Raw genomic sequence first — 16,670 nt, forward strand, 5'->3', positions numbered from 1 at the left:
ATTATTATTAATAACTTGGAGCAAGGCTGTAAATTCAGCCGACACAGCTATTATGGGAAATGAACCTGCTCCCGTGCTGGATCGCAGGCTGCCAGGTGTGGGATGGGAATGGGCACAGGAGAGCAGGGCTGGATGGCCCCATGGCTGCTTGCTGTCATGTCCACAGCTGGGGCAGCATGGCCAGAGGGGGCAAAGACACATCTGGGCTCTCTGGGATGATTTCTTGTCTTTTCTGGGAAGGCTGGAGGTGTGAGAGAGGGATGCTGGAACACAGGTCTCTTCTCAGTGGGAAAGGAGGTGACTGAGCTTTGCAACAAGGCTGAGACCTGGCCCAGGCTCAGGTCAGGGGTGATGCAGGATGTGAGGAGCATGGGCAGAACTGGGTGCTGGGAGAGGCCAGGGTGGTGCAGCTGGACTGAGCCTGGGCTGGGCAGGACCGGCCATGGCCATCCTGGGCTGACTGTGCCCATCTGGGGAGTGTCCAGGGCAGTATCACACCTTGGCAAAGGTTGCATTAAAATAAAAATAACCTGGAGCCATTCAGTGCCCAGCGCCTGCAACCAGGCCAGCAAAACTGCCATGGCTTCCATTCCATCAGGATGACTTCACCTCTGGCACTACCACCCCTGAGCAGGGCAGCCCTGGGGCTGGCGGGTGCCCAGGGTGGCAGGGCTGGGCATGGGGTGGGGCAGGGGGTGCCGTGGGGGTGTGGAGTGCCATGAGGGTGTCACGGGTGTCACGGGGGTGTGGAGCAGCGGCCATGGGCTCGTGGTGCTGCCTGTACCCGACTCGGGAGCTTCTGCGGGGGAACGAGCTTTGATATAAATATCTTTTTGCTCAGCACACGACCTACTTTCCAGACAATGCCATTAGCCTCCCGACTCCCTCATTCATCTTCTGCCGTCCTCCCCCAGCCCGCCCTGCAGTGGCACCCGCGCCAGCACGGCACACCAGCCCTGGAGTGGTGAGCCAGGACGGGCACCTGGCTCGGTGACACCACGGGGACCCCATGCTGGCTTTGGGGCCAGCCAGCAGCCCCGCTCTCACAGCTGGCAGGGGGCTGTTGCTGCCTGTTCTCTGTCCCTGCTCTGGTGTTGTAGAGGGTGCCTGGATCCCCTTGGGGGTTTCTCCACCCCATCCCACAGGATGCTGAGATCAGTTTCCCTCCCTGCTGCCTCCAGCCCCATTCCCAGCAAAGTCCATGCCCTGGGTGGCAAACGGCCCCATCCAGGGACATCCTCACCCAGGCGCAGCCTCGTTGGGTGCATCCTGGTCAGGGCAGAGGGGAGCACAGTGAAGCAGCCGTGCACTGGCTCTGGGCTAGCCCAGGGACAGCGTGTGGGGTCAGGACCCCTCCTGAGCACCCCCAGAGCATCTCTGATGCTGGGCCCACACACGTGGTTCATCCGAGGATGATCCCACAGGAGATCCCACGTGCTGGCAGAGGCTGTGCCGTGCAGTTGGCAGCCGGTGAGCGGCTGGTGGGAAGAGGGGCAGGTTGGGCAGAGGATGCCCAGCCCCACTGCCATGACAATGCCCAACCCTTCTGGCTCATGCCCTGACACCAGTTTTCCCCCAAGAGCTGGAAACACTTCTCCGGGCCCACCACCTGCACACCTCCGTGCACCCCTGGGATGAGCCCCCGCTCCTCCCCTGCATCTAAAATTAAATATTCAATTTGTATTGCTGGTAAATCCTGCAAATCTCTTTTATCTCTAAGCTGTTGTAGCAGGAATATCAGTGGTGTAATCTCCATGGGAGCTCATCCCTCTGCCCTTCACAGCTTCCTGGCTTGGACCACGCTCCCTTTTCCCCACATTTCTCTCTGGAATGCTTCTGGTGGTGGAGCAGGTCTGCAGTGCCAACAGCAGAGCACCCCATGGAACCTATTCTGTGGGTGCTGCTGGCTTCAGGGACAAGGGTGTGCATGGTCCCCAAATTGTGATGGAGGTGTTCTTGGCCCAGGTGATCCAGGTGGTCCCACCAGAGCACCCCCCATGCCTACCATGTCCTCACTCACCAGCCATGTCCCCCCTCCCCTTGCTCTATCCCCGTGCTAAGAGCTAAGAGCATTGTGCAGAATTATGTATTTAAATATTTAGGTTTTCATCAGCTTTGCAAATTAAGCCCATCCATTAAAGCGGCAGTTTGGGTCCTCTGCTGGCGAGCTGGGCTGTGCCATGCCTCGGGTTCGCTGTGCTCATCCCAGCCCCGGCCCCAGGGGATGCAGCCTGGGAATGGGATGTGATGGCCCGGAGCATCCCTGCTGGCACAGGGACAAGGACTCTGCTTCCTCGCTGTTCCTGGAAACTCCGGCCCCTGCGGCCCCGGGGGAGGGGATGGTGCTGGGAAGGGAACCGGTTGGGATTGGTGTGATTTGGGGTTGGAGTGGAGAGTGCCGCGTGCCGGGGAAAGGAGGATGAGGAGCAACGCTGCTGACAGGTGAGAGCCCTGGCTCAGCAAGCACCTGGCAGGAGCAGAGCAGGGGTGGCAGTGCCAGCCTGCTGGGGGCTCAGTGGGAGTGAAGCTGGGGATGGAAGGGTCAGCCTGCCCAGGGGTTTGGAGGGAATGGGCAGGAGATGGCCAGAGCTGTCACTGCTGCCACGTTCAGTGCTGAGGCTTTGCTGCCCCAAGCTCACCAAAGAGGCTTTGGAGTGATCCCTGGCTTAAGTCATTACACAGCATGGCCGGGGAGTAAGTGGCTTTTTAAGCCTCGGCAGTGTGGCCTAGCTGGTGGCTCCATGTGGGTGGGATAGAAAAATGGGGGTGATGGGGAAATGAGGTTCATCCAGCACTGCTGCCAGCTGGGGTCCCTGGCACAGCTTCAGGTCCTGAGGGGGCTGCCATGGCCCCCAGTGACTCTGGCACAAGCAGATCCAACTCTTGGGGGATGCTGGAACCCCCCACCCATCTGGGGCACTGCTGGTGGCTGGAGTGCCCGTGGGATTGTGGGCAGAGCCCCCAGGGTGGGTACAGCGCAGGGGGATGTCCCTGCTTGTCCCTTCCCTTCACTGCAGGTGAACATCAGGCTGTGGTCTCTCCATCCCTGGGCTTCCCGGTGTCACCTGCATGCCCCTGGAGGGCACTGGAGGAGCGTTCTGGCTGCCACTGGCCCCGGGCAGTGTGGGCAGATGTCGAGTGTGTCCATGGGAAGGGAGCTGTCCACGGGCATCACCGGTGATGGGTGCTCATCCGTGCGGCTCAGTGCCCACAATCCTTGAGCCAGCTGGCACGGGCTGGGGTCCCTGGAGCCCTGCCTGGCCTGGGGGTCCCTCCACGGTGGTTTCCTAACTCGGTTGGCTGTGTTCCTCTGGCAGTCGATGCCCCACATGCCATGTTCTGGCTCCTGTGGGCAGGATGAGCATTGCTGTGGGGCTGAGGGGAATGGAGGTGCCTGTGCAATGGGGTTTCTGGCTTCTCACTCCTGCCAGCCCTTCCTCTGCCTGCACCTACACAGGGATGCTGCCATGGCCCATTCCCCGTGCCACCTCTTTCCTTCTCAGACGGCTTCTTGGGATCTGGCTGCTTGGCCTGGGTGTTCCCCATCCTAAAGGTCTTTTGAAGATGTGGTTCTTCCACCAAGATCTGGTTTGGGATGGAGTGCCAGGCTCCCTTCTCCACTGGCTTTGCCTTGGCAGCTCCAGGATGCTCCAGCTCCTTTGCACACCCAGCACAGCAGCACGGCTCTTGCCCCCAGAGAATCAAGTCTGGGGCCAGGGTGGGTGTCCTGGGCTGTGTGTGCTGTGCAGGGAGGGGGTTCCTGTCCCCCCTGTGGTGGCAGCAGCCAGAGTCGGTGGTGTTGTGGCGGGGAGTCCCAGCGCTGGCGGCCGTGCCGGGATCCCTGGCAGCTGGGCGCGTCGTGGCCGTATTTCCTCGCTCTGCTCCAGGAGTAATTGCTCAGATGGGGACGTGGGGCAACTCCCATCCCTCTCCCGGCATGGTAATGAGTGAAGAAGACTCAAAGACAAATGGCTCATTAAGAAGCAGTGCTGCATTGCAGGATTTTTCATCCCACCAACCGCTGCATCAGCAGAGGCAGCACCTCTCGCGCTCGCTCTTCCAGCCCTGGAGAAGGAGCTGTCAGGCAGCTGGGGCTGGTGCCAAAATTAATCATGTGCTTAATAACGTGCCCAGCCCGTCGAACGGCCTGTCCTCATCCTCCCGGCGTGTGGAATAGGGCGGCTGTGCTGGGTTGGAGCCCCGGGGCACCGTGGATTTGGGGTTGGTGCCTGGCCATGCTCGACGGGAAGGGATGTGTCAAGGCAGGGCTGAGCCAGAGGAGATGCCCCCAGAGCCCCCCAGATATGTTGGGGTGCCGTGGTCCCCCAGATTTTTTTGGATGCCAGAGCCCCCCAGCCCTGTTGGAGTCCCAGCCAGCTGTGCTGGCTTCTGTGGCCTTCTCAGCAGCCTCGGTAAACATTTCCTGCTCCACTCACATTTGCAATTCCTCAGCTTGTGTTCATCTTTCATGACTTTTTAAAAATCTTGCTTCATCCCTTTTTTCCAGCGGTGCCCGGTTGGATCCTGCCCCTCAAAGCCCTCTGCAGGCAGTGCTTGCCTGCAGCTGCTCTGTTTTCTTTTATTAACAGTAATTGGTTTTGATTTCCTGATTGCAGCCAGTGTATTTTCTGTGATCTTTGCATCCTGCTCATACTGTTTTCCTCTTTCCCTTTTCCTCTTTTCCTTTTCTCCCCTCCCCCTTTTCTCCTTCCTTTTCCTCTCCTTTTCCCCCTTACCTTTCCTATTCCCTTTCCCTTTCTTCATATTTCCCCTTTCCCTTTCCCCTTTCTGTGCTAAATTAGGTGATCTCTTACTAAGCCCCTCTTTTCTTTCCTCCAGGCTGAGTAAATTTTACTAATTCAGCCTCATAAAATAACAGAGCAATTAGTAATAAAATAAAATGTTTGCTTTCCACAATCCTTCTCGCTTACAATGAGCAGGGAAAGAGTAAATAGATTAAAAGCACGGTGGAAACGACCTGGCGGTATTCCATATTTATTTTCTTCCGACGACCGTAGATCAAATTTGTTCAGCCCCTAAGTGGGAAAAACACTTTATTTTATTTTTTTCCCCGGCTCCAGCTCGCGCGCGGTGCCGGGCGCTCACGCTGGGTGTTTGTTCTCTCCCGCTTTCATCCCAAGCCATAAAGGTCCCCAGCAGGACCGAAGCTGGCAGAACCTCGCATTAATTTGCAGAGCAGAACGGCCCGAGCTGGAAGCTGGAAAAAAGTCCCTTTGGTGACGCTGGGAAGCCGGGGTGGCAGGAGGAGGCTTTGTGGAGCAAGTGGCCGGATCCGGAGCAAATGAAAGTCGATGGCGAGGTGGCCGCTGGGCTGGATCCAGCACCCGCTGGCAGGGAATTGCATAACAGGATGGGACTGGGGATGGTTTTGGGGCTAAACTGGGTGAAACACGGGGCCGTGGCTGCGAGGAGCTGTCCCTGTTGCTGCGCTGGTGTAGCGTGGCCTCAGGGGAGGATGGAAGGCTGGGCTGATAAAAAATACACAGAGAGGTGGCTCGGGCTGGTTTTGGGGAGGAACATCCTTGCTCTGGCTTCACCCCCCTCCTGTTCCTCCCCCAGAGCCTGCTGCCCCAGGGATTCCCAGCGTGGAGGAGCTGCTGCTGGCGGGGCCATGAGGACAGCATCCCCCTGAGCGCTGGGCGGTGAGTGCCACCAAGAGGCTTCACTGGGACCCCGGCACGGGCTGCCCGTGGTGGGGCTGCTGGAGAAGGGCAGGGGCCAGGACCCCCTGAGTACAGGGCCATCAACCCCAGCTCTTGGGGTTAGACCTGGCAGTGCTGGAAAAGCCAGTCCTGCCCTGTGTCAGGGTGGTTTGCCAGACCCAGACACTGTGGTGGGGTTTTGATGTCCTCTCACTTCCCCGCTGGTGTTCCTGGAGCTGGAGTAAAGATGGGAGGATCCTGGCTGCTATGGGGTCCCAAGGAAGCTCAGGCTCCTGGCGGGTCTGCCCCGAATCCCTGTAGCCCTGGGCCTTGGCACGGCGCTGCCTCCAAGGCAGGGATCTCATGGGGCGGCTGCTGGGAAGTGGAACTGCCTCTGCCAAGTGGTCCTGTGGGAAATTAGGCAAGAGGCTGAATTTCAGGATGGCCTGGAGCATCAGGGACTACAAGCCCCACTCCTTCTTGTGCTGACCCTCTCAATGGGGAGAGACATCAGAGGGAGGTGGTGGTGGGGAGCCACTGGTGGGAGTTTCTCCAGGCGCTGGATGCAATAAAGGCAAGGAGTGAGTTATTTGTAATGGTAATTATGCTCTTCCAGTTTATCCTAGCACATAATTGTGTGGGCGGTAGGTTCCCACTGGTGGTAATTACCCTGGTGTTAAATGGCACAAAATTCAGCTGGGCTGAGTTTTTCCCCCTGACTTAAATCTGTGCTTTGGTGGCACAAATCCCACCATCCCAAGGGCTGCTCAGTGGATTGGCCTTTGGAGGGACACAGCTCCAGCTCTCGGCCATCTGCCCATGAGCCACGCTCTGGCTAGCTGCCCCAGTCCCCTGTGCCAGCCTGCCCACACTGCCCTCCTGGGACAGGGGAGAGGAGTGGGCTCCCTGGCCTCTCCCATCCTCTGCACGTGGCCATTCCTGCTGCCACATGGGAAGGGAGACCCTGAGCTGTGCTGCCTGTGCTGAGCCCCACAGGGTCCCTCCCGGCCCCTTCTCCATCCCGAGGTTGCCCTTAGGGAGCCAGGCTGGTCCCTGGGCAGGGGTAGACGCCTGTGTCGCCTTGAGCCTGGACATGGATCCTCCACCACGACACGTCCCCACCCGCTGCCAGCGCTCCACAGGTGCGGGGGAGCTGCGGCGCTGCCTCGCCTGCGGTTCCGGCTTTGTTGAATTCCTGCACCTGCAGCGCACAAAAGCCCGGCGGGCTCGTGCTGACGGGCTCCGCAGATATTTTGACTCTTTCTTGCCGCCGCGGCAGCAATATTTGGATCAGATGAGAGCCTCCCTCCCCGAGCAGGAGATGATAGCTCAGCCCGCGGAGGCAGAGCTGGGCTGGGAGCCTGTCTGTCTGTCCGTCCTTCCATCCTGCTGCTTGATCCCAGGGTAGGGAGGCAGCTCCAACCCACGCTGCTGCTCCTGCTCCTCGCAACAACTCTCTCGGGAGGGGAGAAGCATCTTCTGTACCAGCTGCACCTTCCGCTCAGCAATTAGGGAGCTTTGTTAGAGCAGGAGCGGGATCTGAGGATGGAGAGCGGTGCGGGATGGAGCCATCCAGTCTCGAAGCTGGGAAGGAAGGTGGTGGTGACTTAGGGCAGATATGTTCCCAGGGCCCTGTCTGCTGTTCAGAACCAAAACACCATCACTGCCTGCCCCCACACCCCTTGGGTACCCCTAGCTGCTCTCTCCTCCAGGGCTGCTCGGGGGCACAACCCTCTCCCACACAGCCCTGGCCCTCCCAGTGTCCCTCCTTTCCAGTCTCCGTGGTCGAATCCCCACGTGCCACAGAGAACGTCCCACGGTCACCTTTCCCTGCAGCCAGTCTGGGAGACGTTCTGCCCGCAGCACCCTGCACAAATATGACAAAAGCGTTAACGATGCCTGTTAATTAGCTGAGATACTCTGGAGAATAAGTAATTTCCTCATTTACAGTCAAACCAAAGACAGAGCCTTTGAGGGGCTGTAAGGCACACAAACTTCCACGGGTACAGGCGGCTCTGTCGGCTGGCACAGGCTCAGCCTGGCTCGACGCCGTCCGTCCTCCTGCTTTGGCCTGGCACTGCCCCTCACACAGCACAGCCACCTCTGCTCCTGGCTCCCCATCCAGGGGGCTTGCAGGGCAGGAGAGCCCTGGATCGTGGGTCTCCATCCACAGCTCCGTGTGGGGCTGGATGGAGACATCAGAGTGAGGCTCCCCCGCGCCCCGCGGCAGCTCATTAGCGGCGCTGTGAAAGGCAACGGCTGAAAAACTCAGCCAGAGCTGCTTTCTAATGGAGAAACACTTCATAATATTTGGTGTTGGAGAAGAAAACAAGGATCTGCTGATGGCAGTGTGTCCTCCCTCACCGTCTGCAGGCCCTGCTGCCTGCATCGCTGCTGGCAGCACCTTCTCCTTCCTACTGCCCCCTCCGAGCATCTGAGCTGGGGGTAACCCCAGGTGCCTGGCTGGGGCACTGTGTTCCTGTCACCACGTGGAAAGCCAGGATTCTGGCTCTTCACAGGGCTGAATCTTGGCTGGAAGCTTCCCAGACTTCTCAGCTGGTTCCTGTGAGGTAGCCCCAATGTTCTGTTGGTGGTGGGGGTGCAGAGGTGATCTTGACACTGTGCCTGTCCTTGTCCCCACAGATGAGCCCGCAGGGGCATCCCTGCAAGATGCCGAAGCTATGGGGTGGGTGCTGAAATGATGAAGGGCTACCATGGGGAGCGTAGCCAGACACAGCCCTCCTCCGGCCACCGCTGCCGCTGCATCCCAGAGGACTGCGAGCATCCTGCTGACTACATCCCGCACGGCCCCGAGGGCCGGCCGCCGTACCTGCTCAGCCCCAGCGAGCCGTGTTCCCTGGAGCATCCCTACTGCCCAGCGCGGAGCCCCGGCGCGGCCAGCGAGTGCCCGGGCGGGCCCCTGAGCGAGCCGCCCTCCTCCAGCGCCAGCAGCACCTTCCCGAGGATGCATCACGCGCAGCAGCAGCCCTACGACTCCTGCGACGAATGCATGGCGACCGCCCACCCTGCCAGCAAGATCAACCGCCTGCCCCCCACGCTGCTGGACCAGTTCGAGAAGCAGCTGCCGCTGCACCACGACGGCTTCCACACGCTGCAGTACCCCCGGGCCGGCGGCGCCGAGCCCCGCAGCGAGAGCCCCAGCCGCATCCGCCACCTCGTCCACTCCGTCCAGAAGCTCTTCGCCAAGTCCCACTCCCTGGAGGCGCCGGCCAAGCGGGACTACAACGGCGCCAAGATGGACGGCCGCGGGGACGGCTACCACCACCACCACCACCATCACCACCACCACCACCACCACCAGTCCCGCCACGGCAAGCGCAGCAAGAGCAAGGACCGTAAGGTGGACTCCCGGCACCGGTCCAAGATGTTGGGCTGGTGGAGCTCCGACGACAACCTGGACAGCGACAGCAGCTACATGGTGTCCGGCCGGCACGCCACCGACCAGGGCACCCAGTACTGCGTGGACGCTCCCGAAAGTGCCTTCAGAGACTTGACCTTGAAGAGTCTAAAGGGCGGCGGGGAAGGAAAATGCCTGGCCTGTGCCGGCATGTCCATGTCTCTGGATGGCCAGACGCTCAAGAGGAGTGCCTGGCACACCATGACCGTCAGCCAGGCCCGTGAAGCCTATCCCAGCGCCGGCGGCTCCGAGAAGACCTTGATGCTTCAGGAAGCAAAGGCCAAAGACCGAGCGTACCAGTACCTGCAGGTGAGGGGCTGGGCAGGGTGAGGGGACTGGGGCTGACTGTGCTGTGGGGCGAGCCAGGGCTGCAACCCCATGCCTGTGGGGATGCTCCAGCTCTGCTCCGTGTCCCCAGCACCTGTGCTCCATTCCCATGGTCCTGTGCTGGTCCCCGCTGTCCCCTCGAAGCTCATCTGCTGCCTCTTGCTCTTTGCTGGATTTGGGGTCAGAGCAGCTTTATCAGCTGAGGGCCACTAGCAGCCCTGTGCCTGCTCCCTTCTCACTGCTTTTATCCTGCCTGTGTGCCTGGCTGTGTGGCACTGCCTGCCTCATCACTGGGCTCCCTTCTAGGTCACCCCCCTTCCAATTAAAAGCTAATTAACTCTTCTCTCCCTTTCCTGGGGGAAGGAGACAGGGAGCAGCAATGCTGTTGTGCTGGCCAGGGGTGGGGGTGGCTGGGTCCCATCTCCGCCAGCAGAGGGGCATCAGGGCAGGGTGCTGGCCCCACCACCCTGGCCATGGGCCCCAGGGGACACCATCCCCCTGCCAGTGGCCTATAAGGACCCCGTGGTGCTGGCGTCAGCAGCACGTGGCGGGGCTGGTGCCCGATACGTCAGGCGGGTGCTGTGCTGGCATGGGTGGGATTTGGCCCAGACGCTCCCGCCAGGGGGGCCGTGAGGTGGGAGCTGCTGCACCGCCCCGCATTGTGGGAATGGGGAGCTGTGGCGGTCAGGAGGGATCTGCTCTCCTGGATTTTGGGGCTTTCCAAAGGGGTCAGAGCCCCGAGGGTCTGTCCCTGCAGCTCTGGGGTGCATGGGGAGGACAGGGGAGCCGGACATACGTGCTGGGTTTGGGCTGGGCTTGGGCTGGCATGTGGCTCGGCTCTGCATCCCACCTGTGAGACCCTGGCCACCACATCCTCCCACGCTTGCCTCCTGCTCCAGGTGCCGCAGGACGAGTGGAGCGGGTACCCGGCGGGCAAGGACGGGGAGATCCCGTGCCGGCGGATGCGCAGTGGCAGCTACATCAAGGCCATGGGTGACGAGGACAGCGCCGACTCGGACATCAGCTCCAAAGTGCTGCCCAGGGCGGCCACGCGGCGAGACAGCTACCGCCGCTCCTCCAGCGCCGACCAGGCCAGGACCAAGTAAGGGCTGCTGCCTCCCAGCCCTGTCCCAGCAGGGCCATGAGCCAGGGCTTCCTGGGAGGACAAGTGGCATGTCCCTGCTCACAGCACTGTCCCCACTCACAGCATCGTCCCTGCTCACAGCTTCACTATTCAGCGCAGCAGCACCGAGCCCTGTCCCTGCTCTGTGTCAGGGCACTGGGGGGGACATGGCTATGCTGGGCTTTCTGGGGGGGACCTGCTGTTGCAGCCACATGCAGACCATGGGGAGAAGAGGCATGTTCAAAGGGAGGTGACTGAGATGTGCTCCAGTCGCAGTGGGTGACAGTTTTGGGGGCAGTGAGGAGTGGGGACAGCAGCAGTGGCCGGCGGGAGAATCGCTGTGGCTGCATTTCCGAATGCTCTGCTGGAATGTGTTGCTTTTGGTGCGATCCCTTCTATTCCCACTGTCTCTCATTAGGTTTGCAAGTAGGCACTATTCTGATTCATATATCTGTAACTGTCCCAGCTGCTGCACGCCACCACGAATGCTCCCGCGGGGACAGAGCTACGGGCGTTCCTTCACCACCGGCCAGGTACGTTCCATGGCACAGGTTTCACGGGCTGGGGCAGGGATGTGGTGGATATTGCTCTGAGCATCCCTTGCCCTGGCTCAGCCTCACTCACTGCTCTCCCCAGATCAATGACGAGCTCAACCACCAGTTTGAGGCCGTTTGTGAGTCGGTTTTTGGCGAGGTGGAGTCGCAGGCCGTGGAGGCTCTGGACCTGCCCGGCTGTTTCCGTATGCGGAGCCACAGCTACCTGAGGGCCATCCAGGCAGGCTGCTCCCAGGACGATGACTGTCTCTCACTCTTCTCCATGTCGGCCCCTCCTGGGCCACCCATCACCAGCAGCATCCTGAAGCCCAGCACTTGTGAGTCCTGGGGGGTGACGAGGGCTTGGCCGGGTGAGGGAACCCCACACCTCCCTGCCTGCTCACCTAGGCACCTGCCGAGGGCTGCTGCTGCCCTCCTCCTGGCCCTCGACCCCTATAGTACCCAGGACAGGGTGTGAGCATCCTGCTTGTCTCCCAGTCTCAGTCAGGGGGCTGTTCTGTGTCCCCAGCACCCATTTGCCATCCCCTCCTTCCCTCCACTTCCGTCCCCATCTCTGCCCCTGCTGGGTGCTGCAGCAATGTGACCAGTGTGGGTTTGGGTTTTTTTCCAATCCCAAAACCTGGTCCAACAGGCCCTCTGAATTCCAGCCCGTATCTAACCCAGCTTAGGGGCAAACCCTGTGGGGTCCCCCATGGTCCCCGTGCTGTGGGAGGAGATGGGCAGCATTCCCCGGGGCCCCTGTTCGTGGCGGGAAATGAACAAGTGTCTGTGTTTTCACGTGCCTTTTCATCCTGCGCCTCTCCCACAACAGCCTTCAGTTACAGAAAAGCTCCACCTCCCATCCCTCCAGGAACCAAAGCCAAACCTCTCATCTCTGTCACGGCGCAGAGCAGCACCGAGTCCACCCACGAGAGCTACCTGCCCAGCGAGGTCACCCGCAGCCCCGCCTGGTCCAAAGATGCTGCGGCCCGCTGCAACTCGGCCGAGAGCCTGGAGAGCTCCAAGGTGACGGCGGTGGCCCTCGACCTGCCCCCAGTCCAGCCCCGTGCTGCTCCCAAGCCCTCCACGCTCATCATCAAGGCCATCCCAGGCCGGGAGGAGCTGCGGAGCTTGGCTCGGCAGAGGAAGTGGCGTCCCTCCATCGGCGTCCAGGTGGGCTCCGCTCCTCCCTGTGGGCTGCTCGAGTGGTGTGGGCCATGCTGAGCCACCACGCTGCCTTTTGGGGCTGCCCTCCAGCGCTCTCCCTCTGCCCCTCGGCAGGTTGAGGCCGTCTCTGACTCGGATACGGAGAGCCGGAGCCAGAGGGAGTTCCACTCCATCGGGGTGCAGGTGGAGGAGGACAAAAGGTACCACATGGACTGGGCTGAGACTTGTCACAGCCACTACAGAGAGGCATTGGGTTCCCAGGGGCTTCACCACCACCACCCACAGCATCTTTTCCCTCTCCCCTCTGGCTGAAACTCCAGAGCTCAGCACCATCCCCATCCCAGGCTATCTGCCCCCACCTGGGGCAGGATTTGGCCTTTCCTTTGTCCTCGCTGCTGCCCAGGGAATGGGCTGCCCTATTCCTGCCCTGTGCTGGGTCTCCTCTGCTGGGCTCAGCCCTTAGCTTTGAGCCCATGCCGGGTGCAGATGAACCCTTGGGCATTTTTGCAGCTAACTATGACATTTTGGCTGGGATGGGAATGCCAGGTGTGCCAGAACCTGCATGGCCTGCGGGAGGGGAGCTCCGGCATTGTGCCCATGCAGCCTGGTGCACGCTCCTCTCCATCCTCGGTCCAGTGCTGGTAGCCATGGAAACAGGCTGAGAGCAGAGGAGATGAGGGACTGGCAGATCGCAGCTGCTCAGGGTTATCCTTGTGGCCCTGAATGCTCCGGGATCCATCCCGGCATCCCCAGCCCCATCTTACCTGTGGGCATCCCTCACCCTGGCCCTGCCACTGCGGTACCTGGCGGGGGGACAGGACAATCCCTGCTGGCCGCCAGCGTCCCCAGCTCTCCCTGTCTCCGCAGGCGAGCGCGCTTCAAGCGCTCCAACAGCGTGACAGCGGGCGTGCAGGCGGACCTGGAGCTCGAGGGCTTCACCGGCCTGGCCGTGGCCACCGAGGACAAAGCCCTGCAGTTCGGGAGGCCCTTCCAGCGGCACTCCTCGGAGCCCGAGTCGGGCCGGCAGTACGCCGTGTACAAGACGGTGCACACGCAGGGGCAGTGGGCGTACCGCGAGGATTACCAGCTGCAGTACGACACGGTGGAGGTGCCCCGGCGGGATGCCTGGATCGAGAGGGGCTCCCGCAGCCTCCCTGACTCCGGCCGCGCCTCCCCGTGCCACCGCGACGGGGAGTGGTTCATCAAACTGCTGCAGGCAGAGGTGGAGAAGATGGAGGGCTGGTGCCAGCAGATGGAGAGGGAGGCGGAGGACTATGACCTGCCCGAGGAGAGTGAGTCGGGTGGGGTGTGGCAGCGAAGAGAGGGGCTGGGGATCCTGCAGAGTGGGGGGCACAGTCATTGTCCTGCAGTGCTCCCACCTTGGAGCATCTTCGCTGCCAAAGCTGAAGAGGTTAAGTGAGGGCAAGAAACACCGGGAAGCCCTCTAGGGCTAGAGGGATATGAAAGAGAGAAGAGACACGATGTGTTGGAGGGCTCTGAGCTGCTGCTGACTGTCTGCTCTTCCCCCCAGTCCTGGAGAAGATCCGGAGCGCGGTGGGCAGTGCCCAGCTCCTCATGTCCCAGAAGGTGCAGCAGTTCTACCGCCTCTGCCAGCAGAACATGGTGAGTGTGGGCAGCCGTGCCGGGGGACAGCTGTGGTGGGGAGGGGGAGTGTCTCATACTCTCAGCCAGTGACTATGGACCACCGTGGAGGAGAGCTGGACATAGAGCCACCAGCACAGGGGGGTGGGGTGGCCCCATGGCCAGCAGAGCCAATGTCCCACTGATGAACGAGGATGACACTGTCCCTCTGTCCCCCACAGGATCCCAACGCATTCCCTGTGCCCACTTTCCAAGACCTGGCTGGCTTCTGGGACCTCCTGCAGCTCTCCATTGAGGATGTCAGCATGAAGTTTGGGGAGCTCCAGCAGCTCAAGGCCAATGGGTGGAAGATCATGGAGCCCAAGGTAAGGGCAGGGCTCTGCCACTGGCACTTGAACCTGTCATCTCTCCCTCCCTCCTCATCCCCAAGCACATCTGCACCCAAGCCACTGCTGGGCTCTCACTGGTGACTGCTTTTAGCAAACCCTTGAAAAACAGAGGTGTGAAAAAGTGAGCCTAGAGAAGGGCTGTTCTCCCACTGATGTATCCCAGCTGCCTGCAAAGGGCCGGGCAGGGTCCTGTCACGGGATGGATACAGGGATGTGCAGCCCTGCCTTGCAACCTGTGGGAGGGTCGATCTGTGGAGCCTCTCACCATGGCTTTGGCTTCAGCGCCCACAGCAGAGGCTGTGGCGAGCCCGCTGGGATGCCCATTCCCGGGAGGTCCCAGCCTGAAACCCCTGTTGTGTGTTCAGGAGGAGAAGAAGGTGCCTCCCCCGATACCAAAGAAGCCGCCGCGCTCCAAGGTGCACCCGGTGAAGGAGCGCTCCCTGGACTCGGTGGACCGGCAGCGGCAGGAGGCCCGCAAGCGGCTCCTGGCAGCCAAGCGAGCCGCCTCCTTCCGCCAGAGCTCGGCTACTGAGAGCGCGGACAGCATCGAGATCTACATCCCCGAGGCGCAGACCCGGCTGTGACCGCAGCCTCCGCTTTTCTACCCGGACTGGACGGCGCGGCCGTAGCTCACTGTGATGGGGGGCCGCGGGGACACCCTGGGGCAGCTCTTGACCCCACTCACAGCTTCTCTCTTTTCTATCTTCGCCCTTTCGTGGATCCGACGGCGGGTGAACGCAAAGCCCGGTTCTGCCCCGTCCCCTTGCCCCCCTCCCCAGCCCGCATGCCCCTGCCAGCCTCTCCTGGGGTCCGGGGCTCTCCCTCCCTCTGCCCTCCCTGGGGCTGTGTCCCAGCTTTCTGTCCCTTTCCCACTCCCTAGCCCTTCTGCACACCTGTCCCTGCAACCCAACCCAAAGAGAGGTGACCTTCAGCAGCCGGCCCCGCCGGGCTGGAGGGGAGGGGGCTGCAGGCAGGCCCCCCCGCCTCTCTGTACTCAGTGCAATCCCCTGGTGTGTGGCGGGGACGGGCCCCCAGCCCCCAGCCCAGCCACAGCCCCCCAGCCCTGCCCTGCCGGCACGAGGCTTTGGGACGTGGTGGGGACAAAGGAGTCCCCTCGCTGCTCTCCCCACCTGCGGCTCAGGTGCCGCGGGGACCCAGGGCTCCCTCCCCTATATACATATATAAATATAACCCAAGGAATAAACCAGAAACTACACGTGACCAGCGCTGTGTCCTGCCTGGTGGGACGGGCCAGAGCAGCAGAAGCCTCCGGTCACGGCGAGCCGCCCCGCTTCCCTCGCACGGAGCATCGCCACGCGCTTCTCCCCTTCCCTCTCAGCCCTCCTTCCCCTCAGTCCATCCCTCATCTGTCCGTCCTTCCCTCCTGCCAGCCTGGAGTCCTGGAGCACCTCTGCAATGTGGCACTAGCCAGGGACAGGCAATAGTCGCCCCCGTGCCTTGCTGCAGGTGGGAGATGCTTCCCCAGTGAGCCTGTTCCCACCTGCAGTGACAAGGACCACACCTGGGCTTGGCACCAGTGGGTGGGATGGGAGTGTGGACATGGCCAGCAGCTGCCCCTTGAGTGTGGAGCTAGAGACCCCCTCAGGGGGTCACCCCTTCCCCTGAGCTCCCGGACCCCTGCGGGATGGGACACCCCAGGATAGGGCTGTCAGTACCTGACGCCTCTCAGGGCCAAGGGACACCCTGGGATGTGGCTGTTGCCAGCTCCCCCATCACTGTGCACAGAGCCAGGATCAGGGTAGAGAGTCCCCTCCAGGGCAGAGCAGTGTGGAGGGGCAGGAGGCTGCATCTGCCTCATCCCTGTCCTTAATCCCGTTCTCCAAGCATCCTGCCCCCCTCAGTGTCCCTTTTGGTGGCACAGCGGGGATGACCCCACCCCCGTCCCTCACTCTGCCACGCCAGCAGCCCCACGCAGCATCACCAGCCACCCCCCAGGGCAGGGCCAGTGGGTGCCAGGTAGCTCCCGAAATCTGGGGCCAAACCTCGCCCAGGCCCTCAGGCAGGGCGGTGGGGTCAGAGGCAGCTGGGGGACGCCTCTGACGCTCCTAGGGGTCCGTCGGTGCTAAACACCTCCGTGACGGCAGCACCCACTCAGCCACCCAAAGCCCTTCCCCACCCCACTCCCCCTGCACCCCGGATTTAGGGATGTGCCTGGGAAGGGCCCCTGGCCCCCGCCCCGGCCAGCGCCGTGCAGTGACCGTGACACGTGGCTCCCTTTTTATTGTAACGAACCGCCGCAATTAATAAAGATGACTTTGGTTACTCCGGGCCAGCGGCCACTTCCCTGCGGGGACATGGCCGGCACCGGGCTCGCCTTTCACCTGTCTCCCATCCTTTTGTGTCGGTGGGGTGGGAAATGCATGTCTGTGGTGTGGGAAATCGGTGACCGTGGGGTGGGAGAGGGGCTTTGGGAGGTCTCCCCATGGA

The 16,670-nt window shown here is 61.6% G+C and overlaps 1 protein-coding gene across 2 annotated transcripts in view; it reads left to right on the forward strand.

Annotated features, from left to right (window-relative positions):
- Positions 1-16,563, forward strand: part of DLGAP3 (DLG associated protein 3) — a 26,261-nt gene extending 9,698 nt beyond the window's left edge. Inside the window, exons 2-12 of one of the 2 annotated variants that reach the window (XM_014892909.2) lie at positions 5,581-5,663; positions 8,307-9,390; positions 10,308-10,510; positions 10,950-11,064; positions 11,168-11,402; positions 11,897-12,237; positions 12,346-12,431; positions 13,099-13,523; positions 13,763-13,854; positions 14,055-14,198; positions 14,588-16,563. In XM_014892909.2, the coding sequence (XP_014748395.1) occupies positions 8,362-9,390; positions 10,308-10,510; positions 10,950-11,064; positions 11,168-11,402; positions 11,897-12,237; positions 12,346-12,431; positions 13,099-13,523; positions 13,763-13,854; positions 14,055-14,198; positions 14,588-14,806 (2,889 nt within the window). In that variant the 5' untranslated portion in view covers positions 5,581-5,663; positions 8,307-8,361 and the 3' untranslated portion in view covers positions 14,807-16,563. Of the gene's footprint in view, positions 1-703; positions 5,664-8,306; positions 9,391-10,307; positions 10,511-10,949; positions 11,065-11,167; positions 11,403-11,896; positions 12,238-12,345; positions 12,432-13,098; positions 13,524-13,762; positions 13,855-14,054; positions 14,199-14,587 lie in introns of those variants that run through there. The other variant, XM_088178464.1, reaches the window with a different exon arrangement.
- The last annotated feature ends 107 nt before the right edge of the window (positions 16,564-16,670 follow it).

Source organism: Sturnus vulgaris, chromosome 24 (assembly GCF_052056855.1).
Source record: "Sturnus vulgaris isolate bStuVul1 chromosome 24, bStuVul1.hap1, whole genome shotgun sequence".
In the NCBI taxonomy this organism is placed as follows: Eukaryota; Metazoa; Chordata; class Aves; order Passeriformes; family Sturnidae; genus Sturnus; species Sturnus vulgaris.